Source organism: Dendropsophus ebraccatus, chromosome 9 (genome assembly GCF_027789765.1).
Source record: "Dendropsophus ebraccatus isolate aDenEbr1 chromosome 9, aDenEbr1.pat, whole genome shotgun sequence".
In the NCBI taxonomy this organism is placed as follows: Eukaryota; Metazoa; Chordata; class Amphibia; order Anura; family Hylidae; genus Dendropsophus; species Dendropsophus ebraccatus.
This window is the reverse complement of record NC_091462.1, coordinates 42,197,237-42,215,473: the sequence shown is the minus strand read 5'-3', so window position 1 is coordinate 42,215,473 and position 18,237 is coordinate 42,197,237. Positions and strand designations below refer to the sequence as shown.

Below are 18,237 nucleotides of genomic sequence, written 5' to 3'. Positions count from 1 at the left end.
TGAGCAAAAATACTGTGTGTGAACATAGCCCCACACAATGGGCGTTGTTTTAAAATAACGACAATTATTTGCCATTAAATAGCGGCCATCCACTAATTTCAGCAGTGTGTGAACATAGCCTTTCTGTTTTCAATCTATTCCTGGTTTGGTTAAAGAATACTGACCAAAATCCGGAGCTAAAGTACTGTGTGGGAACATAGCCTTCGGGTGTGTGCACACTACGGAATGGCAGTGGAAAACCCGTCGCACATTCCGCAGCTGGCACCCACTGGCAGACTGATGTGGGCGCACACATCTCCGCCTGTGTCCTAGACTCCATTCTATGCACAGGCGGATTCCTTTATCCGTCCAAAGAATGTACAAGTTCGGCTAGATTCCCACATGAAAACAAACTCATACATTTAAAATTACGCTCCCTTGCATTCTCCAATGTAATGATCGATGTTGCTGGGACTTTTGACAACACTGTGTGCCCATTGGAGAATGTAGGGGGCACGGTCTCAATCCCATGCAGGATCTGAAAAGCACCTGTGGGCGCTGCAGGGTTGTCTCTCCTATCATGTGGCTCCAGTTGATGAGTTAATTTGTAACTCCTGCAGATAGAACAACATTTTAACCAGGTAACTGAGCAGCGTTGTAGACAGACAGTCTGAGGGAAGGGGCACGAGAATCAGCAAAAACATGTCCAAAATTGTGGAATGTGTCCCTAATTTCTCAGAAGGGAGAAACAAAGAGGTAAGAATGTGTACATGTTGTTTGGCACTCAAAAACAACAAAAAGCATGGTAAAAAAGCCACAAAAATGGCTGAAACCTTGCCAGTAGTTTTGCTGCTGGTTTTTCTGGGGTTATCTTACTCTAGTAGTAGTTTGTAGTGTTTTGGGGCCATGGGAAAATGTCTAGCCTAATGGCAGCATTTTAGAATTAATGAAGCAGCAGCACAGCCAGATCAAGTGTTTTCAACCTAATTATTTTATATTATACTTCACAACCAGTTATAAATGACCAGTGGCATCTTTATGAGGCTCTTTTGACATCACCTTTTTTCATTTAATCAGGGGGAGAATGGTGCAATAATGGTGAATGTGTAAAAAAGGCAAATGCTTTATCTGGGTCTGGTGCTCCCCTCTTTGTGTGTGTGTGAGTGAGATGTGTGAACCTTGCCTTAGGGTACGTTCACACTTACCGGATCCGCAGCTGATGTTCTGCTGTGGATCCGCAGCAGATTTCATTTAAATAACTGAACACAGCAACAAATCTGCACCATCAAATCTGCTGCGGATCCTGTAGGTGTGAACGCACCCTTAGGGTGCCTCCACACCTACCGGATCCGCAGCAGATTTGACTAAATGAATGAACACAGCATTAAATCCGCACTCTAAAATCCGCTTCGGATCCGGTGTGTGTGAAAGCACCCTTATGGTGGTTTTACACGGAGTGATAATTCGCCCGATTGCATGATTAACGATTTTGAATGAACAATTTATTTTTATTTTTTTATAACAATCAGCGTTTAGATGGAACGATACATCGTACGGAAAAAACGTTATGCGATCTTTTAAGCCTATCTCACACATAGGTGAAATAGTTGAAAGAATGTTTACACGGAACGATCTGTGAATTTTTTGCAAACGATCAAGACGATTTGAGAACATGTTAAAAGATCAAAATGAACGATTTCTTGCTCGTCGCTTGATCGTTTGCTGCGTGTACACCTACGATTATCGTTTGAATTCGATTGTTATTGTGCAAATTCGAACGATAAATCGTTCCGTGTAAAACCACCATAACCCATACTGCACTGCACCACAGCGTCTTTCTTTCCATGCACAGCCAATATTAAGGCCTCCAGTCCACATAAGTCTCCTTTCTCATCTTGCAGCTGACTGAATAGTTCCTTCTCATTTTCTTTGCAGATGGGTATTGTGGGATCCAGAGTGGTGATGGCCTGTATTGTGTGATATCCATAGTATCTGTTCCATGCAAGGCAGAAGGCTATTACTATTGGCTACTATGGGTACTTTTACACAGAGATTTATCTGACAGATTTTTGAAGCCAAGGCCAGGAACAGACTATAAACAGAGAATAGGTCATAAAGGAGAAACTGAGTTTTCCTCTTTTCACATCCATCCCTGGCTCTGGCTTTAAAAATCTCTTAGATAATCTTAGTGATCCCTAAGAATCACTAAGCAAGAGTCCAGGGACTGAGCAGGTGTGTCCTCCAGTAGCTCACTAGGTGGACATATGAATTGAACACAGGAGGCACTATGCCATAACTCTTCACTTTTTTTATATTATGTGAATGGCAAACATTTTTAATAATCTGCACAATGAATGTGATGTTTTTTTTTGGGACAACAGCGGCCTCATGTAATCTGTTCTTGCAATGTCCCCATTCCCTAGATTATTGATGCACTGGCAGCCGCTATTTCTGAGACAGAAGGATGTCGATTGTTAGATGTGGACCCTGGAGCATCCACCAATAGAACAGTGTACACCTTTGTGGGCACCCCAGAGGCAGTTGTCGAAGGGGCACTAAATGCAGCACGTGTTGCTTTTAAGATGATCGATATGAGTAAGCACAAAGGTGGGTTACTGCTTCTTCAGTATCTTTAATTAAATGTATCCCCTTTTCAAAAGATAGTGGATGGGTGTCTGATGACGGCCTGACTATTGGCATCCCCACAAATGATGGGTTCTGGTTGAATAGATTGGTGGCTGGAAATGCATGCTTTCCTTCTGTTTAATGCTATGGACCAAGTTAGTTGAGTGCTGTACTCCTATTTTCATTTGGCTAATGGATTTGAATGGAGCGACAGTGTGTACCCAACTAGGAGGAGTGCCTTTCTTGGGCAATCCCCTTTTAAGTACCATTACAATTATATTCTACGGCAAAATAACAGTCCCCACCCCATAATGTGAGCAATATCGTTGATCCCATTCTCTGTGTGCCTCTAGTTTCTTTTTCTTTTCCCTATAACTGTGTCTCATTTGCAAAGTAGAGTTGGTTTCTAGCACGTTTATGAAGTGCTTGCCTTTGTTTTGTTCAGCTAAGCATGCACAAATTTAAAGGGCTAAAAAAAGTAAATATATACTTTCCCCTGAAAATTTTTATTTTTTTTTACTTGTATTACATCTGTTCATCTATTATATGCAATGATCACATTAATCAGGTATGTCATTTACCCTGCTCTTCAGGGGAGCATCCTCGTATGGGCGCTCTGGACGTGTGCCCTTTTATTCCTGTCCGGAATGTCACCATGGCTGAATGTGTTTCCTGTGCAAATAAATTTGCTGAAAAACTAGTGAAAGAACTGCATGTCCCAGGTGAGAAGTGAGGCAAATGGTTATAAAAAGGATGTGGTTATCAGTCACCATGGAGTTATACATGTAATACATCTGACCTCTCTAATGCTTTAAAACCCTCCGTTTCAAAACGGTTTTGTTAGATTATTTCTCTGCCCTCTAATTGGGCAGAACCAGAGCCGGGCTGTTTGCCAGTGGTACACATACAGAATGGAGAGGCAAGGTGGGTGTTGATTACACTGCAGGGCTGTGGACATACAGCAGTAGGCACACGTATTTGTACAAGGGACAGATACCCATACCTGTATAGATGATGAGACAAAAGCATTGCTTTACCTTTCAGGAACAGTATGAGTCTTCAGCAGGCAGACTGGCTTGCATGTATGTAATGTCCCAGAACCAATGTGCCATTGCTGTTCTGTCTCTATGTAGGTCTGCACTGAAAGGAAACCATTGGCTTAGTCTGTGAATTTTAAGGTGCCTTCTGCACTCCCACCATTAGGTGTCTCGCTGTTAGCTGGCCAAACCCCAAGAGTACCTAACAATTGTCCCTTCTCTGTTTAGCAACCTATTGCAAGTCAGTCTCACAGTCTCCTTCTATTCTCTCCACCAACCTGTAAGCTCCCTCAGGTCAATATATGTACAGGTGAACCAGGCCATGTGTAGCTCTTTTTTTTTTTTTTTTTAGTCTAGTCATTTCCAGTGTTTGTGAGAGCCAGAACAAGTATTGCCTGTTGAGACTTCCCAGGGCCTGTCCAGTGGGCCAGGGCCCTATGCTGGGCGCTCCATTGAGTCAAAGGTTGTATACAGATCTTTATCCTGTCACCTTCAAGCACTCCTACAACCTAGCCATGTTTGGCTAGGGAACCTCTGGTGTGGCTACTGTTGATGAAGAGAAAGTCTTAGTCTTATTCACGTTGAGGGGGTATTCTGAACTACAAGCCCTGCACGTTCACCAGGAGCTTTTCTACAGACAGTGGTTTGGAAACAGCAACTACAGCTTCCTTAGACCTTATTCCCACCTTCCATGCACAAGCTATCTATACAAATGGTGTACAGCAAAATGGATCATTGAAGCTCCTGGCATCATGTAGAATCCCTATATACGGCATACACATGGAACATGGCAATAAGGCCCTACTCTGCTGCACTTCGCTAGGGCCTAAGAGGTTGCCTTAATGGCTAGCAAGTAATCTCCTCTAATAAACTTTGTCAAGTTTCTACAAAACTCAGTGTACCTGCTAAGCTCAGTGATTTATCTATTTCAAGTGATTCCAGTATACCTGCAAAAAGCAATGATGTTAAGACTACCTATTCCTTTAAAGGGATTATCCAATGTTAGAAAAACATGGCCACTTTCTTCCAGAGACGGCATCACTCTTGTCTGCAGTTTGGGTGCAGGTTATGCAACTCCTTTCCATTAAAGTGAATGGAGCTTAATTGCAAACCACACTTGAACTGGAGACAAGAGTGGTGCTGTCTCTGGAAGAAAGTGGCCAACTTTTTCTAAAGCTGAATAACCCCTTTAACGGGCATGTGGGGAGTTGTTTGAAATGACAGTGACCATTTAGGGTACAAACCCACACACCGTATACACAGCAGATACGCAACAAATACGCAGCAAATACGCAGCAGATTTGTTGGTACAGATTTGATGCTGTGTTCAGTTATTTAGATCTAATCTGCTGCGTATTTGCTGCGTATTTGCTGCGTATCGCAGCAGTAAATACGCTGCATATACGGTGTGTGGGTTTATACCCTAAAGCATATTAGTCATACAATAGATACATCAGTAAAAGGCTCATGTAAGGTGAAAATCTCTGCTGTACAGGGGATAGATAAACTGTTGGAAAATGGTTAACAAAACTAGCCATTGAGTGGGTGCAATAGGCCAGGTAAATACATGTTAAAAAAAGGTGAGTTGACCTGCTTTTGAGGGATTAGATTGGCAGATGGTATGACTGAAAGAGGAGAGATGCCTGAGGCATAGACTGTAGGTGTGGGTTGCATGTGTGATGGTATCTGGAGATTAGCAAAAAGAAAATCTTGAGAAATCAAACACATAATGCATGACAGACGTTAAAGGGGTATTACGTGTTACAGTACATCTTAGAGAAATTAAAGTTGTTGTTTTGGATTTATTTTTTTTTCTTTTCAAATCTGCCTACTCTATTTATTAATTCCTCATAGTTTTAAGAATTTTGCCACCATTAAATGGTAACCAATACTTGTCCATAAGCATATTGCCTATTGCAGCAGCACTGTTATAAGAATTCAGCACACAATACACTGAAATAACATATCTCTTTTTCTTCCAGTGTATCTTTATGCAGAGGCTGCACGCACTGAGAGTCGAAGGACCCTGCCAGCTATAAGAGCCGGAGAGTATGAAGCTCTTCCTACCAAGGTAAATGAGGCTTCCTAGCTATAAACCTTAGGCCACAGCGTACCTCTCAAGCATTTTCCAATGTGTATTTTATGCCGCAATGCAGGTGACAACTGTGTGTAATATGTGGCCTGTTTTCATTAGGAAATATTCAATGTTGTTGGCATTGTGAAGTTTCGCATGTGTTAAATTTTTTTTTTTTTTTATTTGTTCTTTATTATAAAGCCCAGAAATATAAAACCCACTACAGCTGTATCTTTTGTATTGTATAAAAAATTTAAATACATATTTGATATAAATATCCTCCTAACTATTCCTGGCACTTCCATACTTTGTACACAATTCTTTTTTTTCAATCTGTTGTAGTAGGATTTGATATTGACAGAACATGTGTCTCCTGCTCGTCCATTGTCAGCGACTGGGCATTGGCGAAGTTCCCAGGTGTTGGCTTCCCACCTGGATAGATGATAAATGTGTGTGACTAGCATACCCTTCAGTAGCTACCCATGGGTGACTGTATGGAGGTATGTCTTGGGCTACATGTAGCTCAAATATGGGAATGCTGCCTAAGGGAATTTTTCCTTTTGCTTGGAAAACCCCTGTAACTTTCATACTTTTAAGCAGCTACTTATCCACAATTGTGGATATTTTTATTTTAATGCAAATGTTTTCTTTACCCACATCCAGTAAGGATGTGAAGAAATTACTATCTGCGTTTGATAAGGTAATCTGCCAATATGGTTATCCCTACCATGCGCTAGCGTTCTAAATGGTGGGTTCTAGAGATGTTCTATAATTGTGGTTCCAATTGGATCATCTCTGTAGTCTGCACCAAGTGATTGATGAAATTCATTCCTCCTTTTAGTGATGTTAGCTGAGACACATACAGAAAGTTATCATATAGGAATTTACTATGCAATGCCCACCAAGAAAAAAATTATAATTCTCTTATGGTGCCCTGGTAATTTCCACCAACTATGCGGATATAACATACAGAGCTACATTGCATTACCCTCATGCAACCATGTCACCTTAGATTTCCAACTTGTAATGAAGGCTAATAGTGGGTTCTATCCGTTCCTCTTAAATAAGAACATCTTTTTATAACATATTGTGTATAAACACTTTACCGTATATAACATTGCACTGAACTATAAAGGTATAATTGTTTCTCCTCCAGTTGCAAAATCCAGAATGGAAACCAGATTTTGGGGAGTCAGTTTTTGTTCCAAACTGGGGGGCAACTGTGACGGGAGCTCGGAAATTTCTTATTGCGTACAATATAAATCTGTTGACTACTAAAGAGCTGGCTCATCGTATAGCGCTTAACATCAGAGAAGGTGGTCGTGGGAAGGATCAGGTGAGAAGAAATGACCGTGATGAATTAAATTATTGAATGAATAGAACAAAGTGGCAAATTGTCTGTATAACTGGAGGTAATGATTCATTACCCAATACTGTGCATGTTAAGATTGGAGATTATTGGACCTCCTGCCAAAGTTTAAGACTTTTTTTTTTTTTTAGTAAAATGCTTCCTGGGCAATAAGTAGTTGCATCTTTGTGATGTACATATTAAAATTATATTTTTGGCATTTGCCCAATATAAGTATTTTTGCACTTTTTATTTATTTATTTATTTTTTTCAGCCTGGGCGTCTCAAGAAAGTGCAGGCTATTGGTTGGTATCTGGAAGAAGAGAATTTGGCACAAGTATCTGCAAATCTGTTGGATTATGAGATTACCCCTCTACACATGGTGTATGAAGAGTCCCGCAAAGATGCCAAGGTGCTTGTTCTGCATTTTGTGCCCATAGGCCATGTGGGATGACTGGTTTACCAAAACTGCTTTGTTGTCTTTTCAGGAGTTAAACCTCCCAATTCTCGGCTCCCAGTTGGTGGGGTTAGTGCCTCTTCAAGCATTGTTGGCTTCTGCAGAATATTATATTAAAGAAGAAAAATTGTTTATATTGGAAGAAGAACACAAAATTCGATTGGTAACTTCTGCTCCCTACCTAAAATATAGAACGGTTTTGATAACTATTGTCCTGTGTTCATTGCCTTCCATGTATCTTGATACATGCCATTTCAGTGGCAAATTGGACAACACACTGTGAATGTCAAAAGTTTTCACCGTGTCTTAACCCCCCATCAATTCCTAGAACATACAGGAAGATGCAGTATCTGATTGGCCCACCAGAGGACCGGAGGGTCTGGTGGGCCCCCAGCTCTAGAACCTGCGCTAACACTGACTGACATGTCATTTCCCACTGGTTCTTCCTTGGTTGGCCCTCATCATTTCTTTGGTGGGCCCAGGCCCCCAGATACCAGAGTCCGACACTGGGAAGGAGCAATTATGTGAGCACTCCTTTTCCCTGCAGTTTTTCTGTAGAATCCATATCCTGCTGTGGGAATTTTTACAATAACTCCCTTTTAAGAGCACTGTCCTCCTGAAGGACTTGTTTCAATGTAACTTTAGTGGTCTTGGAGATTTCATTAAAATTATAAAATGTTTCATGATTTAAGGTTTAAAAACTTGTATAGATATTTATAATCCATTAAATTGAATCAAGACATGTCATCTGGGTTTTTAGGTTATTAACAGACTTGGACTGGACTCCCTGGCTCCCTTTGAACCTCGTAAAAGAATTATTGAGTGAGTGACCTTTCATTAAAAGTATATTCATTATAACAAAGAAATAACTTCAGGAATCTGTCAGATCTATGTTATGATCAGGGCTCCTGACAAGGACATAAAACAAATGATACCAGACTATAAAATCATGTTTCCCCCCAAGGTCAGTAGCATAGAGAATGTGCTGAGCTGCAGTATGCACACCTGATTTCGGCTAACAGCCCTGAGCCTTGTTCTATTGATGTGGGGGAGGGAGGAGGTGTGCATTCTGCAGCTCAGTCTGGCCTCTACGGCACTTAAGCTTACAAGGAAAACATGATTTTAGAACTTTGCAACCACCAGCTAAGAGAGAGGTTTTATCTCCCAAACAGCTAAGTATGATATAGACTTCAGAGGGTTCCTTTTTAAATGGTGTTTTTTTTTTTTCTTAATAACCCAATCTTTGGTATCATACCCCTTCTACATTTGCAATGTCTACTCTATGTATTACAGGTATCTTGTTCAGGATGGCATGTCTGGGGCACTTATCACACAGACTTTGAAAGGGTTTGTGCAAAGTGTGGGAGCAAGGTCCGCTACCCCTGGAGGTGGCTCTGTATCAGCTGCTGTGTCAGCTATGGTAAGTACAGAGGATCGGCACAACTAATGGCGATAGTATACTTCTCTTCCCAAGACAGTGCTATTTAGAGCAATAAAGCTAAACAAAACCAACTCATTTATGTCCTGACCTGATTCCCCTAAAGGAGGATACAATCCAATTACCAGGCATTGGCAGGTACAAGATTCTTCCATTCTATGCCTTGCCATTCGGCGCTTCCTCTAAAATGCAGACATCGAGATTACATGATCTTGCTCTCTACTTCCTTCCTCAGTAGCCAGGCTTCGTATATTTAGATGCCAGACTGAAATCTTTGCAGAATATAAGAGATGAATTGTTTGATATCTGAGCTCAATAGTCACAGAGGAAAGGGTTCTTAGTCTTCTATCTTGTAAAACATTTCCACCTATGGAGAGATGGAAAAAATAAAAAAATCCTTTTCTTGGAATGTTTTGAGTATCTAGTGGGTCAGGTGGTTATTGAACTCTCTTGACCAACCCCTGAGAACAGTGTCATTTTTTTTGTGCCCCTGGGCCGCCTTAAGAGGTGTGACTACTCCCTCTGCACCCCTGACACTTTTTTTTTTTTTTTTCTGCGCAAATATTGTCAACACTAGCAGACAGGACTCACTGTCTATCCTTATTACTGTGTCTGCTGCAAAGCCCCTGTCACTTCTCCACAGTTATGGAGTCCATTTCTTGACTGCTGTTTTTGATTTGCTGTGTAATGATGATTCCCTCTTTGTTCTGCTATAATTGCCGAAATATGCACAAGGGTGGTGGCATAACTATATAGAGTCCTATAGACGAGTGGCAAAACTATGGAACAACCCTGACAGCATTTGTTTTGGTATAACACACTGTAGATAACAACTACTGCTATTCCATTACCACATACAAACAGTACAAAGCCCAACATTCGACCCTATCCAATGACTATAGAATTCTAAAGATTATAGAATGTGATTATAGGATGTACAGTTACTATACCTCCAGTGACCCAGAGGTGACATCTTCTAGACACGTAGGGGGAAAAAAATACCCTAGTATGATAAAAATGTAGGTGCAGGTAAGTAGACAATACAAAATTCAATAATGCATTATATACTGCTACCCAATTCTATATGCAATTATTATCAAGGACGTTTTGGTCGGATGACCTTTGTCAAGCGGGTATCTGTAGATAATAACATACAAGCATTAGTTGGGTTCTCTTATATATATTATCTGACATAGTTCCACTATTATTTACATTATTTACAAATAATCTACTGAAAGTTTGTCCATTAAAGATTAATAAAGTTATTACAACATGATTACAGCAATGTCAATCCGGTGTCTGACTTCTCTAGGTTACCTAGAACCTAGAGAAGTCAGACACCGGATTGACATTGCTGTAATCATGTTGTAATAACTTTATTAATCTTTAACGGACAAACTCTCAGTTCCCTTATTTACAAATAATCTACTATGTCAGATATTAATATATATGAGAGAACCCAACTAAAGCTTGTATGTTATCTACAGATACCTGGTTGACAAAGGTCATCCGACCGAAACGTCCTTGATTAAGTATATTAAATGTTTGAAATATCGTTGTGATGAACTGTGAAAAAATAACTTGAAGCATAAAAAAACAAAAAATAAATAAAAGATGGCACGGTTAAGCAATTAATTTCTAGAGTCGAATGCGGTTGATACACCTTCTACTAAAATGGTGAATGTCCTTTAACTGAGGAATGGCTTACTGTTTATGAATTGTACCATTCTCATTGTAGGGTGCAGCTCTGGGATGTATGGTGGGCCAGATGACATACGGAAAACGTCAATATGAGTCTCTGGATGGAGTGATGAGAGAGCTGATTCCTCCTTTCCATCACGCAGCCAATCAGTTGTTGGCTCTTGTAGATGCAGACTCTAATGCATTTGGAAGCTATATGGCAAGTTGTATTTATTGTGTCCACTTTTTTTTTTTTTTTTTTTTTTTTTTTTTTTTCTTTTTTCTTCCTTGACTATAGATTTAGCTATTAAATAGGCATACACATAGCATAAATGATCAGAACAAATAAATGATAGAAAGTGTCATTTTGTCATAGAAAAATGCTTCTTTCCTGCTCCCCTCTCCATCCTAAACTTATAATTCACTCTGAAAAACTGCTATTGTCTATTTTGAAATGTCTCAGATCACTGATGTATAGAGTTATGGCTGCCCATAGCACTCTATTGAGAGGGGTGGGGGAAGATAGAGAGAGTTGGGGTATTATTAAACAGGCCGATGAAGGTCTGATCAATATTGTAAATGAATGCCAATCTGCTAGATGGGCGCTTGTTTACTGGGCCTATTACATACATGTCCACACTCCCGGTGTTCTCCTGCCTTCTGCATGCTTCCCGGTCTGCGGCTGCAGCTTTAGAGCGAACTCTGAGCTAACAGACTGCTCAGCCAATCACTGGCTTGGACCACCGCAGCCAGTGATTGGCTGAGCAGCCTGTCGGCTCAGAAGCTGCAGCACGCAGTGCCGGTAAGAGAGCAGAAGGCAGGAGAAGACCGGGAGTGTGAACAGGTAATGTACTAACTGTTAGTTCAATCGATAGCCAATGATTTTAGGTCCGGGTCTAAAGAAACGATCATCCGATCAGCTGGTCGTAGTCTCCATTACACAGAGCGATAATCTGCCTTATTTGGCTGAATATGTCTTTATAAGGGCCCCATTACACAAAGCGAAAGGGAAATCTCCAGCCAGTCCTTGCTTACCTTTTCATCGCTATTTTCTACCCTTTTTCTTGTCTTCACTTGCAGGCTGCTCTGAAACTTCCAAAAGACACTGAAGAGCAGCAACAGAAGTAAGTTCTAATGCTAGCTACTCTAAATGTTTTTCTATAGCACCTCATGCTATAGAAAAAAGGTTACGTAATATCAAATTTAAATGTGTAGTAACCTCTTGACTCCCAAATTAAACCCTGTAGCGGCCTAATTCCCTGTTGGGCCCAAACATCGGAAAATGAAATCTTATGTGCTAATCCAACCTAATTCAGTAGACATGTTTATAGTGAATCTGTCTGCAATTCACCTTCCCAGCTGCTGACATTGTTGGCTAGCTGGTAGGTCAAGAAGACACGTGATATCTTTTATATATTAGTGTGTATGGTTGTGATGTGTATGTGTATTTTTGCTTTCATGACAGACGTTTCCAGGCTTTACAGAATGGCCTTAAGGAGGCAGTAGGTGTTCCCTTAAGTCTGGCTGAGAAAATAGGCACTTTGTGGAAGCCATTATTGGAGCTCTCTAAACACGGCAATACATCATGTATATCAGACTTGCAGGTATTATATATATATATATTTTTTCTTGGTATCACTCAATCTGTTGGCTAACACTACTAGAAGCAATAATGTCTATAGGAACCAATTCCCTCCCCCCCCCTTCCCCCCAATCTTTTAATAGTCTTTGGTAGATCATTGCCATAAAACACTGCACTAGTCCTCTGCTGCAGTGTATTCTTTCTGGCAACATAACAGTGTTTCAGCCACACCCGGGTACTGAATGTCCTGTACCCCCTAGCACTTGCTATGTGCACATTGGAATAATTTTAGAGGTAAATATAAGTAGAATTACCTGGTATATGTGCTGTGCATAGAGGCATATGTTTTTACTAAAATACACTTGTAACTTTATGCTTTTAACTTAGGTGGCTGCCAAAGCTTTAGAGACTGGAGTGTTTGGAGCCTATTTCAATGTTCTCATCAACCTCCGAGAGATCAAGGATGAAGAATTTAAAAGTCAGGTAATAAGTGAGGTTAAAATGTTGCACGAATATATTGAAAATTCCCGCAGCTTACACTGCGCTCTCACAGCTGACATTTCCCCCCTATCCTATACTTGTATTAGAGATGCCTGGATGGAGGTCTCTGTGAGTCGGGGTGAGGGTCTCAGACATGTCCTTGTGACTTATTTTACAGAAAAGTTGCACCTACTCCGGCCACATTCAAAGGCCAAAGACGACTGATCAATAAAATGACAGAATACACATTAGGAAATTAGGTCCTTGTGATGGTTAATGATGTTGCCCATTTACATTATGAAATTGTTATTGCATTTTAGACCTAAAAACTGAATTGTGAAGGTTAGTGGTCAGCTCCTAGTCTCTGTGCGTTATAGTGTACATGGAAGGTGTCCCATAAATGTTACCTTGCGGTTTAGCCCCTTAACGACAAAGGGCGTATAGGTACGTCCTATTGCCGGTAAGGGCGTTCAGAGCGGGGCCGCACGGCGACCCCGCTCTGAACCGCGGCGGTCCCGGGTGCCGCTTGTAGCCCGGGACTGTAGGTATTAGCGGGCACGGTCCGATCGCCGTGCCCGCTAATACAGTAATCAGATGCAGCTGTCAAACATGACAGCTGCATCCGATTACCGGATCCAGCGTTTCCCTGGTGTCTAGTGGCGGAGATCGCTCCTCCGGGATGTTATCCCGGAGGAGCGATCTCCGTTTCTGAAGCCGGCCGGGGACCGTTCCAAGATGGCGTCGTCCCCGACTCGGCACTCGTTTACTTCCAGCTGCAGCAGCCGGAAGTAAACGAGTGCCTATCTCATGGATCTCTGCAGCATATCTATGCTGCAGAGATCTCTATGAGAGATCAAAGTGTATATACTAGAAGTCCCCTAGGGGGGCTTCTAGTATATGTGTAAAAAAAAAAAAAAAAAAAAAAAAAAAAAAAATATAGTGTTGTCAATAAAAAGCCCCCTCCCCTAATAAAAGTCTGAATCACCCCCCTTTTCCCAGGTTATAAATAAAAGTAAATAAATAAATAAACATGTTTGCTATCGCCGCGTGAGTAATCGCCCCAACTATTAATTAATCACATTCCTGATCTCGTACGGTAAACGGCGTCAGCGCAAAAAAATCCCAAAGTGCAAAATTGCGCATTTTTGGTCGCATCAAATCCAGAAAAATTGTAATAAAAAGCGATCAAAAAGTCTTATATGCGCAATCAAGGTACCGATAGAAAGAACGCATCATGACGCAAAAAATGACACCTGACATAGCCCCATAGACCAAAGGATAAAAGCGCTATAAGCCTGGGAATGGAGCGGTTTTATGTGACGTATATTTGTTGACAATGGTTTGAATTTTTTACAGGCCATCCGATACAATATAAGTTTTATACATGTTATATATCGTTTTAATCGTAACGACTTGAGGAACGTGCATAACAAGTCAATTTTACCCCAGGGCGTATGGCGTAAAAACACATTTCCCCCAAATAAACAAAATGCGTTTTTTTCAATTTCACCACACTTTGAATTTTTTTCTGGTTTCGCAGTGTACTTTATGCAAAAATTCAGCCTGTAATTGCAAAGTACAATTAGTGACGCAAAAAATAAGGGCTCATGTGGGTTTCTAGGTGGAAAAATGCAAGTGCTATGGCCTTTGATGCACAAGGAGGAAAAAACGAAAACGCAAAAATCGAAATTGGCTCTGTCCTTAAGGGGTTAGAGCAGTGCTTCTCAAACAGTGAGGCGCCCCCTAGTTGTTGGTGAGGTCCAGCTGGGGAGCCAGTTTTCACAAAAGTAACTATGATCTGCAAAGTCCTTTGACTGTTTGCAAAAATCTCTATTTTAACAACGTTATTTTATTTTGTACTTCCTTTATTAACATATAGAGCTTGGGAGACAGGTGAAAACTAGTATTATTTTCAGCTTTTAAATGGACTTTCACCACAGATGGTGAGGCCCAGGAACCCTCTTGGTCAGTCTGTTGAGGCCCAGGCATTGCCTTGGTCTGTTGGGTGAGGCTCCAGTAGAAAATGTTTGAGAAGCACTGGTTAAGAGGATACCGTGTGGTTGTTAGGATCTCCTGGGTTTGTATGCCTACTAAAACTGACAGGTGTTTCTTTCCTTGTAGACCCAGAAGAAGGTTTCCCAGCTGCTGGATGAGGCTAAAAAGTCTGCAGAATCTGTGCTGAAACAATGTGCAGAACGAAATTAAACGTTAACAAAAGAAAAAATAAAAAAAAAATCTGCTGTCCTGCTTGTGATCTGTGTTTTTTATTTCTAAAGTACAGTAATGTGAGTAATCATAGAAATATTGTGCCATTTGAAATACTGCCTGTTTACACCACAGCTATAGCTGTTCCTGCTATACACTCTAGCTCTGTGTCCCCCTGACTCCAGTTCTCAGAAACCACAAACAGGTTGTGTCTTTTAGGTTTTTAACAGGTGATATAATTATAGTCAGTGCATCATGTATCACCACAGGTGTTCTTTATATAATCTATTAAATCATGAGCTGTTGGGGGGCGGGGAAACTGACCTAAGTACCTAGCCTCCTTTCTGGACTACACCATCATTGCAATCCCTAAACATGCTGAAGGCCTGACATTATGCAGTGTATGCCCAAGGGGAACTATAGCCACCATCCTTTACAGTAAAGCCCCCTTATTCTGTCTTAGAAGTTTCCCTCACAACCTCACATCAGCATTGCTTTCGCCACTCCCTATGTGTGGAAACAATGGGTGGGTCCTTAAATCTATAGGTGAAGTTTGTGACTCATGCTCAAAAGCTGCTGCGTCTCTAAAATGTTCGGGGGAGGTGGGTGGCTGCCTGTATGCCTTCTTATGGGGAACTTAGTTTAGCTGGAAACATTTCTTTCTTTGAAGGAGTTTCAGGTTTTACATTTAGGCCTTACTCGCACGCTCTGAAATCCACAGAGGTTACGGAGCGTAAGGCTACTCAATAAACTTCCAACCTCTGTGGAGTACAGGATGTGAGAATAAGGCCTAGCTCTGTGCAATAAGAGTATGCAGCTAAAGCAATGCAGTATGCATCATAATGGATAGGGAAAATGTGTAGCTTTGTAGGACTAGTAGCAGTAGAGAATAGGGAAATTATGCTAGAAATACAGGATAAGTTTAGAAATATGGCTATGAGAATATTGCTAGGAGCAGCATGAGTAGTACAGTTGGGAACATGTTAACAAGGCAGGAGGTTAGCAGCTGTCTAGGGCTATTAGCAGTAGGTGCAGTGATTGTGGCAGCAGTACAGTATGGAACATGATGAAATGCTACAAGGTTGTTGTTGTTCCCCCCCCTCCTCCCTCCTCCCTCCTCCCTTTGGAGGGCCAAAGTGTTGCACACCAACCCCCACCCCCTGTGTAAAGGGGGCAGGTAGGGGAGACTTTTTTTATGACGTCATGCCCCAATTGTGATGTCATAGACAAGTGGAGTCCAATAGCATGAACCTGTAACCAGAGAATTTCTCTGGAAAAGTTGTAAGCAACTATCTAGTGAGCAAAGATGTCCATGACATCACAGTAGGAATGACATAATAGAACAGTATAGGGCTATATAAGCAGACTTACAGACACTTGCCTTTTAGTTCTCCCCCACACACAGAAATGTACACTGGGTGAGACTGGGGGCAGAGGGGGGGGAAGCACATCTCCCACCTGCTCTCTTCATAGAGTGGGCAGAGACTTTTCGCTCTACCCTGATCTCATAGTGATCAATACAGTACATATGTACTGAATTGATCTGAGATGGGTGCTCGATTTAATATGGACTGCTGCAGCACATAGTAAACAATGGCCAAGCCAAGATCGGCATCATAGTGTTGCTGAGGCCCGTCAAAAAAACGGGGATCACTCCTCCACCTTCACATTGCAGTAGGGCAATACGTCCACTAGATCACCAGGGATGATGATGTTAGAGCATTTAAATGCTGCTGTCAGTTTTGACTGCAGCATTTAAATGCTTAATTAGTTGGCGCTTGTCTGCTACTAGCCACATTTCCCCAGCTGCTGATAGCTACGAGTGGCATCACAGCGTGACCCCTATCTGAACCCCACTAGCAGTGCCATGACTTATCGGGTACATCACTGGTTGCCAAGGGGTTAAAGCAAATACAGCAAACCGTATGGTATCTAGGGAAACAAAACAGTACATACCATCACGAAATAAGAAACACTTCAGCTTGTCTAAAGACAACTGCAAAGACAATTTGGTGTGGGCTTTTCCCCTGGCCCAGATCCATTGAAAAAAAAAAACTCTTTAGAGCTAAATAATCAGCTTTACAGCTGCCAGCCTTCTTTAAACGCATGCAGTAAGCGTTCACTCGTGAAGGTTGAGGACAAAGGGGGAAAACCATATCTCCCACCTCTTTTATAGAGCTTATGCTACGTGTTTTTTTGGTGGGGAGTGAGTGTAGCACCCCTTCTATAAAGAGGGCAGTTGGGGGCAACTCTGCCATTAGGTCAGTGCTTCCCAACCTTTTTCACCTCGGGGCACCCCTTGGAACTAAATAATGTTCTACAAAATAAGAAAATTGTCATACAGTGATTCACAGGTGACGTCTTCTTTGATCTGAGGCGTCACTTTCCCTCTCCAGTCCAGTCCTCCATGATGATTTCTTCCAGCTGCAATTCATCTCTTCAAAACCTGCGAGACAAACAATTTAGGCTCCGCACATTTCTAGAAACTTCCTTTCTCCCTCCTTTAGGTTCCCAAAGTAACTGCGCTGTTTGGTGTTATGTGCAGTAAAGTGAGTAGGAATGTGGGATGCCCCCTGTATGTAGGTAGCCCTGCTGTTCCCCCATGAACTAATAATTCCCCCAGAGGTGGCCCTCATGAGCTAATAATGCCCCCAGAGGTGCCACCCATGAACTAATAATGCCCCCAGAGGTGCCCCCCATGAACTAATAATGCCCCCAGAAGTGCCCCCTATGAACTAATAATGCCCCCAGAGGTGCCCCTAAAAAAACAAACATCCTACTCACCTAATCCACGCTGTGTGGCTGTAGAGAGCAACTCTCCTTCTCTTCTGGCTCCATCTTGCGAGCCGCAGGGATGGGACCTCCGGCAGGTGTGATGACGTCACATCATCACGCCTGCCGGAGAGGTCACGTCCCAGAGTCCCATAGGCTGCAGGTATGAAGTGTCGGCAGCCTATGGGAGTGAATGTAGGAGCAGGACGCTGACAGGTCCTGCTCCTACATTCTGCTCATTTTAATGTTCCCCCCCGCTCACTGTGCGGGCGGAACATCAAAGCGATCTGTGCATCCCGAGAAGGATGCTTAAAGAGACAGTGCACATTTCCCACCAGGATCCCGCGGCACCCCTGGCGGGTTCTCCCGGTACCCCAGTGTGCTGCGGCACCCTGGTTGGGAAACGCTGCCTTAGGTTCTGGAAAGATGTGTGTTTCCTGTGAGAAGCAGGAGTGGCACTGCAGGTTCAAACAACCGCCCACTCCTGTCTCTCTCTACTGGTGGCCCTCCGCAACACTTATCTGGCATCCACCTGCAGGAAGTTTCCCCGGGCAGCTTTT

The 18,237-nt window shown here is 42.1% G+C and overlaps 1 protein-coding gene across 1 annotated transcript; it reads left to right on the top strand.

The window, feature by feature from the left end:
• Nucleotides 1-604: 604 nt before the first annotated feature.
• Nucleotides 605-14,944, top strand: FTCD (formimidoyltransferase cyclodeaminase). The gene is made up of 14 exons (XM_069983082.1): nt 605-735; nt 2,403-2,586; nt 3,198-3,326; nt 5,624-5,712; nt 6,872-7,051; nt 7,338-7,475; nt 7,552-7,683; nt 8,281-8,342; nt 8,814-8,940; nt 10,697-10,858; nt 11,719-11,762; nt 12,104-12,242; nt 12,608-12,703; nt 14,822-14,944. Exons 1-14 carry the CDS (start codon nt 682-684, stop codon nt 14,903-14,905), a joined length of 1,620 nt encoding a protein of 539 aa, XP_069839183.1. The 5' UTR covers nt 605-681; the 3' UTR covers nt 14,906-14,944.
• The last annotated feature ends 3,293 nt before the right edge of the window (nt 14,945-18,237 follow it).

Coding starts and splice junctions, on each gene's coding strand:
- FTCD (XM_069983082.1), top strand. CDS start 682: ATGTCCAAAATTGTGGAATGTGTCCCTAATTTCTCAGAAGGGAGAAAC. Junction 7,684..8,280: donor AAGAACACAAAATTCGATTG/GTAACTTCTGCT, acceptor CTGGGTTTTTAG/GTTATTAACAGACTTGGACT. Junction 10,859..11,718: donor ATGCATTTGGAAGCTATATG/GCAAGTTGTATT, acceptor CTTCACTTGCAG/GCTGCTCTGAAACTTCCAAA.